This window comes from Dermacentor albipictus, unplaced genomic scaffold (genome assembly GCF_038994185.2).
Source record: "Dermacentor albipictus isolate Rhodes 1998 colony unplaced genomic scaffold, USDA_Dalb.pri_finalv2 scaffold_22, whole genome shotgun sequence".
Lineage (NCBI taxonomy): Eukaryota > Metazoa > Arthropoda > Arachnida > Ixodida > Ixodidae > Dermacentor > Dermacentor albipictus.
In genome coordinates, this window is record NW_027225576.1 from 3,069,498 (window position 1) to 3,076,618 (window position 7,121).

The 7,121-nt window shown below is 47.9% G+C and overlaps 1 protein-coding gene across 1 annotated transcript; it reads left to right on the forward strand.

The window, feature by feature from the left end:
• Window positions 1-2,472: 2,472 nt before the first annotated feature.
• Window positions 2,473-4,174, forward strand: LOC135915751 (putative nuclease HARBI1). The gene is made up of 3 exons (XM_065448872.2): window positions 2,473-3,015; window positions 3,092-3,233; window positions 3,684-4,174. Exons 1-3 carry the CDS (start codon window positions 2,473-2,475, stop codon window positions 4,172-4,174), a joined length of 1,176 nt encoding a protein of 391 aa, XP_065304944.1.
• Window positions 4,175-7,121: the final 2,947 nt, after the last annotated feature.

The following is a 7,121-nucleotide window of genomic DNA, read 5'->3' on the forward strand; positions in this document are numbered from 1 at the left end:
CTGGTTGGTTGACAACACTTTATGGCAATGCACGCTGCTAGTGGCACTTACTAAAGCAGACATGTTACTCGAAGATACAGGGACAGATGAAATGAGTTCCAAACTCACCCCCCCCCCCCCCCGCATCTGTTCATTTTTGTATACCATTTCCTTTTCTGTCAAAACAATGAAGATGTCACTTTTATTCATAAACATGTGCAGTCTCTCTCTTTGGCACATGCAATACTTTTTGCTTCAGTAGAGCGGCCAAGAACATGCTTTTACATTTATCATTTTAATGTATTCTAGTTGCGTCACTGAGCTTTGATATGTAGGTACACATCCCACCATGTATGGTCAGCTTTCTTTGCGTGTGTTGTCAGTTTGTTTGCATGTACAATTTTCTTCCCTGAGCCTTTCAGTGTAAGTTTAGCCTGCCTATGTATAGCCTCATAAAAGTGTAATGCCGGAGTGAATGTTCTTGCTTTTATGAAACTTGTTTACGTGCTCCAGTTTGCAGGCGTTCTCCAGAAACTGCATGCTGATGGCACTGTCGCAAGAAGGTTTCACTTTTGGAACATCCTTGAGAACTACACCAACATGCTGTTTTCAATTATTTCATATGGGTGGCATGTGACGTTTATATTGTTTGAAAAATGAGCATTTCCAGCAGTCCTTAGGCTCTTCTTTCCATGTTTGAGTTATTGATGCAATGAGGCTTTCTCCAGGTAACACACTGATGATGAGAAACTTCCTTTTAGCAAATGCATGTTCCAGAAGGTGATTTTCCAGAAAAGCTCAAACTGGCAGGGAGCATATGTATGGGGAAGAAATGAACATGGAGACACTTACCACAGCCCCATAGTCACATGCCATATTACAGGATAAATTGGTTGTCCAGTGCAAGTTCCAAGTCATAATCCAGTCACGCAATCAAATATGAGCTTACAAAATTTACGCTTCTATAAACAAGTAATTCTTCATTAAAAATAGGGGCAGTGGTGCTTGAAACAGCTCCAGCCATTTGAAGAGCTGGAGGCAAAATTTCTTGTATGGACTCGGCTATATAGGAGAAACACGAAGTTGCATTGATGTAATATTGCAGGAGCATAAAAGCCAACAAACAACCACATTGTGTTCGGTTATCAACAGTGCAGCCTCATACTTGTTTAAAAAATCATCTATCACAGCACTACGCAGCTTGACCATGCAGAATATTACACAAATGTACAATACCAGAATCGATGGAGCACACAGCAGTTATCCTTCCGTTTCCCTGAATTATAAAGATGTTCTTTAGTGCACAGATACTTGCACTTTTTTATTTTCAAGTTAGTAGTCTGTTATGTTTTTATTTTTGTTGTATATCTCACTGCACAAAGCATCTATAAAACCTCAGTTGCAAATCAGCACTTCCCCTTGCTTCTTTATCAGTCTTCTTTGTTTGGATGCTGTTTCCTGAATACTAAACAAATACTTGCATGTCTCTAATCTGTCCCTCTATATAGGGCAAATAAAATGGTGCTAAGCTTCAAGAAGTCACATGTACAAAAAACTTGTATGTTGCTTATGGGCGTCTTGCGCTGGAGTTTGAGGTATAGTAGCGGCGCCTGGTGGCGGCGCGGAAAACGACATCTGGGTCGTACCAGGTTGGGTCGTATTGAGCCCTGGCAGTGGCGAAGCACGTTTGTAGGCCGAGTTTTGCGCCGATTCGCACTTTTTTCTGCCCTGTTCCGAGTGCGAAAAGGCTCGTCACTTCTCACAGACTATGCCGACCACGCTGCGAGCTCGCCGCAGCCTATAGCTTAACGAAAACGGACTCTCCGTGTGCCGTGGGACGTAATGCTGGGAGCAGAAGGAATCGGTGACGCCGATCCGGAGAGACCTAGCCCAGCCTCGAAAAGGCGTCACCGTCATTACTTCTGCGTCGTGGGCTGCCATGAACAAGAAGGCCTGAATCCCAACATCAGATTCTACCGTTTTCCTTCAAGGCCTCACGAAGTGGAGCGTCGGGCGCGCTGCATAGCTGCAGTTCGTCGCTCTGTGTAAGCGAAACTTCGCGCCATGCTGAGTGCTTCGCCTGTCTTAAAGCTTGCTCGATTATCTGCGTTCTAAATTTCGGCCTTTTGCACCTACAGTCCCGACAGCAGACCGACATAGCAGCAGGCATGGCTGGCAATTAACGATTTGAGACCCGGCCACAGCGACAATTAACAATTCCACCGATGCGAAATGGTGAAGTGACCAGGGTCGGTATAACGTAAAACTATTCCGTTTTGTTTCTATTCCAACATGGCCGGCACCGCTCGGTCATTGGTCGAATTTTTTGAGGCCGCGCCCATTTTTCCTGCCTGTCAAGCGACGTCAGGAATGCACAAAAACTGCCACGTCAAAGTGACGTTTACGCACTCATTATGCTAAATTGTACCGAACAAACCCGGCAAATTCGTGGAATAACCGGTGAGTGCCCCGTTCCGTTTGGAATAGAAAAAAATGGCGGCCTTCGTGATTTGTTTGGCGGCGGCGGCGGCGGCTCGTCTGTGCGGGCGCGGGAGGAGGGAGCCCGAGGATGCGCTTGACATGCCAGACGATCAGTTTCGGCGGCACTTTCGCCTGAAGAAAGAAACTGTGCGGTGGCTGTGCGACGAAGTGGCGGAGGAACTCGGAGGCGTGATAACTTCAGCGCTGTCGGTGGAGCGGCAAGTGTTGTGCGCATTGCGATTCTTCGCAACGGGCAGCTTTCAAGCCTCGGTAGGGAGCGAGGAGACGATCGGCGTGACCCAGCCTGCGGTCAGCAAGTGTGTGCGACGCGTGGCGGAGGCAATCGTCCACGCCGGGGCCCGCAACACGTGGGTCCATTTCCAGAGGACGTCGGAGGAGAAGGCGGCCTTGAAGGAAGGGTTCCTTCGACGCGGCTCCATTCCCGGCGTCATCGGATGCGTGGACGCCAGCCTTATAGCCATCATCGCACCGAAGGGCGAGCAGAAGGCGGCATTCATGTGCCGCAAAGGCTACTACGCCCTCAACACAATGTTCGTAAGTATCTTAATTTTTGTCTAATTGGCCCGTGATCGCAACGCGTGGCTTATGCTGCTGTGCGCGCTCTCGTCAGATCTGCGACACAGGCATGCGGATCCTCGCCGTCGACCCTCTGCGACCGGGGTCAGACCACGATGCCCACGTCTGGAGAACTACGTGGTTGCGTCGTCGGTTCCTGGAGGGTCATATTGCCAAGGCCGGCGAACACCTCCTCGGTGAGCAGCGGGAAAGTTTTGTACAGTTGCAATTCTGGCAGCAAAGCGTGCTCGCGCCGTAAGAGAATATTGAAGCCCGAACCCCTTATGTTATAGTCAGGTTATTAAGTATAGGCGAGATGTAGAAATTTTCCAATGGTATCCGCACGAAACAAAGTGACAACACACCTTACTTTAAACTAATTTTTAATGTGAGTGTACAGTGCACATGTTGTCACATTCTTTTTTTACACCGTCAGTCAATTGTGAATGAAGACTACACAAAAAGCTGCCTTGCTGCAAATAGGGACGCTATGTCCCAGCTATTGTTATCTGTGATCACAGCTGGGTCAGGTGCTCAGCCTGTATATTTCTTTATTGCAGCCTTTCTGTAGTAGGTGCATTTTACATGACCCATGCTTCGCCTACTAAACTTTGTTCAGATTTCATACCATTTTTATGATCCTGCAGGTGACAGCGGCTACCCCCTGGAACCATGGCTCCTGACCCCAGTCACAGGCCACCCTCCCATACCCACTGCAGAAGGCAGGTACAACACTGCACATGCTGCCATGCGGTCCGTAGTGGAGCGGTGCATTGGGCTTCTGAAGAGCCGCTTTCGCTGCCTTCAGCGGTACCGTGCCCTCCACTACCAACCAGAGCGCGCTGCCAACATCGTTGCAGCATGTGCAGTGTTGCACAACTTGTGTCTTGATGAAGGTGACGTGTTGTTGGATGATGTTAGTGATGACAGCAGCAACAGCAGCAGTGACGATGAAAGTGGCAACCCCTCCCCACAGAGAGTTCCCCAAGTGAGGGCAGCACGCATGATGTACCTGAGAGGCTGTGCTGCCCGGGATAATGTTATTAGCTCATTTGGCATGACACGGCAGCAGCACCAGCGATACCTGCAAAGGGTGCGAAGGCGGCTGCGTCGACAGCAGCACCGACAGCAGCAATAAACATGTGCCTGACACTGCAGGCAGATGTTTATTACTGCTGTCTACACACCTAATAGAGAGCAGGAACCAATGTGAAGAAATGTGTGCAATTAGTGGATAGCGTGCTGCTTTTTTTATAGAATCTGCTCAATCATAACCAGCGTTTTCACGTGTCCTCTGCCAGTGAGCTGTCACTACCGGAGATGATTGCATCATTGCACTGTGACACTACATGAGCGCCTTTCATTTAGTACCTGTGGATAGAACACTTTGTGTTCATCAGCAGAATGTTGTAGCTACTTCTCTGGGCAGCTGGGGTTCGCCAAATGATTTGCTGCTGCTGCTGTTGCTTCTGTCATCACAGACACTGTCACCGCCATCTGCACTGTGCATGGGAGGATATTGGTCTTCGCCTCCTCGCTTCCTATTTGGGCTGCTGCCAAGCACAACACTTCTCGCTCCACCATGTGTCTGTTCTCACGCACCTTGTAGGCCCTGCGCTGTTTTGCCACACAGCCACCGCACAGTTCCTTGACATAAGGCCAAGTTATGCCGAAAATGATCGCCTGGCATGTCGAGCGCGTTATTCTCCCTTGAGAGAGTGTACATATGTAAATAGTTCTGAAATTGAAGGAACACAAATTGTAAACATTCATTTCAAGTGCAACTTTCATTGTTTAAAATCGTTTATTTATATCTGCATTGTAAATAAAACCATGTGATCGATCTTCAATGCCGTCTTTCATCAAAGCAAATGACAGACAAGTACACAGAGCATGGGTTCATGGCGCCAAAATAGCCGTGTGATGTTGACTACATGGGACCCAGTACACTACCACTGGGCCGTTGGCAGATGTTAAATTGCATAAATATGACACGATCATAATGATATTTTTTTGAACTCGCTGACAACCATTTTTCTTCATCCAGCAACTTAACAGCAAGAAAGATCTCTTGTCTATTATGTAGTTGGTATGTTTGTAGCACAAAACAGTTTCTTTTCAATGACTAGTGCCGTAATAAGATCACAATATAAAGCAGCCATGACATGCTTCTAAGGAACGACAAGTGAGAAAATGCTTGGCACTAAAACGGTATTTCATATAACGGCTGCAAGACCAGCCTGGCAGCGAATGTCAAAATAGCGGCCACATCGATGGCTCTGTTACGTATGTCGCAAACTGTGCTCAACTACAATGGGGACTAGATTGTATTGCTATCATAGGTAAGGACACCTGAAATATCACAGCGACCACCACAGGTAACAGGTGCTTGGTGTGACCAGTGGCTACGTCATCAAGAATATTGTGATACGCATGCGCAAGCCTGGTCTGCCTGTGTATAAACACACTTCGTCACACAGCCACCGCACAGTTTCTTTCTTCAGCTCAAGCCAGGAGCACGAGGCAGCGTCAAGCCAGCCCGAAGGGTGGCGGTTGTTCTTCAAGAACGCGTGAAACAGGAACTCGATAAAATGGAGCGCGACCTCGTCATTGCAAAGGTAACTGAAACTACTGTCTGGTCAAGTCACATGGTCGTAGTGGTTAGAAATGACAAAGTACGCATTTGTTTAGATCCTTCGGATTTGAACAAGGCCTTGCTGAGAGAGCACTATCATATGCCAACATTAGAAAATGTTGTTCCGCGCCTGCATGGGGCAAAATACTTTTCAACTGTAGATGCGTCATCAGGGTTTTGGCAAATTAGGCTTGACGAAGAAAGTTCATTAATGTGCACTATGAGCACTCCGTACGACCGCTACAAATTTCTGCGCATTCCCTTTGGGATTGCCTCTGCCCCGGAAGTTTTTCAACGGGCAATGCACCAAGTAGTAGAAGGCTTAAGTGGCGTCGCCGTTGTAATGGATGATATTCTAGTCTGGGGAACGTCTCAAGAAGAGCATGACAATAACCCAGCAGCTTTACTTGTGCGCTGCAGGGAAGACAATGTAAAGCTAAATAAAAAAGTGCCATTTTTTGCAGCCGCAAGTTCGTTACATGGTACATATCCTCACACAAGAAGGACTTTCCCTGGATCCCGGGAGAGTGGAAGACATTTTGCAAGTACCGCCACCGAAAAATTGTAAGGAGCTGCAAGTTTTTCTTCGGATGATTAACTTTGTGGCGCGCTTCATCCCCAACATGTCTTCCCTGTCCGTGCCCCTCTGGGAACTATTGAAAAAGAACACGGCATGGCTCTGGACAGAAGAGACTGAGCAAAGCTTCCAAAGCCTTCGTGCCTGTCTATCAAAGGCACCTGTTCTCGCCTATTTCGAGAAAGAAATACCGCTGACGTTGTCAGTAGATGCAAGCCAGAAAGGGGTGGGGGCACTTCTTTTGCAAAACGGACACCCAATCGCGTACTCATCACGGTCACTTACCAAAGCGCAAAAGAAACATGTGCAAATCGAGAAAGAAATGCTAGCCATTGTTCGCGGGTGCCCAAGGTTTGAAGACTACTTGCTAGGGCAGCCAGAGGTCATCATCGAATCTGATCATCGCCCCCCTAGAGTCATTATTTAAGAAACAGCTGTGCGAGTGCCCGTTACACTTGCAGCATATGAGACTCACTCTTCAGAGGTTCCCCATAAGAGTGGCCTACAAGCCGGGAAAAGAACTGTTCCTAGCGGATGCGCTGTCACGCTTTCCAAACAAGACGGAGCTGAAGGAAGAATCGATGGATATTCAGGTACACGCTCTTTCTTAGCTTCCAGTCTCCGATCGGCAACTGCAGGGAATCTGTGAAGATCTACTGAGAGATGCAACAATGACTGAATTGTGTAGCTACGCAAGCAACGAATGGCCCGAGAGCAAGCAACAGGTATCCGAGGCCGTAAGCGCATACTGGAATTACCGCGACAAACTACATGTCGAAGACGGTCTCCTCCTAAGAAGCAACAAACTCGTCGTTCCCCCCAGAAAACGACAAGAAGTACTTCGTCTACTCCACGCGGCACAGGGGGGTGAAG

Coding starts and splice junctions, on each gene's coding strand:
- LOC135915751 (XM_065448872.2), top strand. CDS start 2,473: ATGGCGGCCTTCGTGATTTGTTTGGCGGCGGCGGCGGCGGCTCGTCTG. Junction 3,016..3,091: donor ACGCCCTCAACACAATGTTC/GTAAGTATCTTA, acceptor CGCTCTCGTCAG/ATCTGCGACACAGGCATGCG. Junction 3,234..3,683: donor GGCCGGCGAACACCTCCTCG/GTGAGCAGCGGG, acceptor ATGATCCTGCAG/GTGACAGCGGCTACCCCCTG.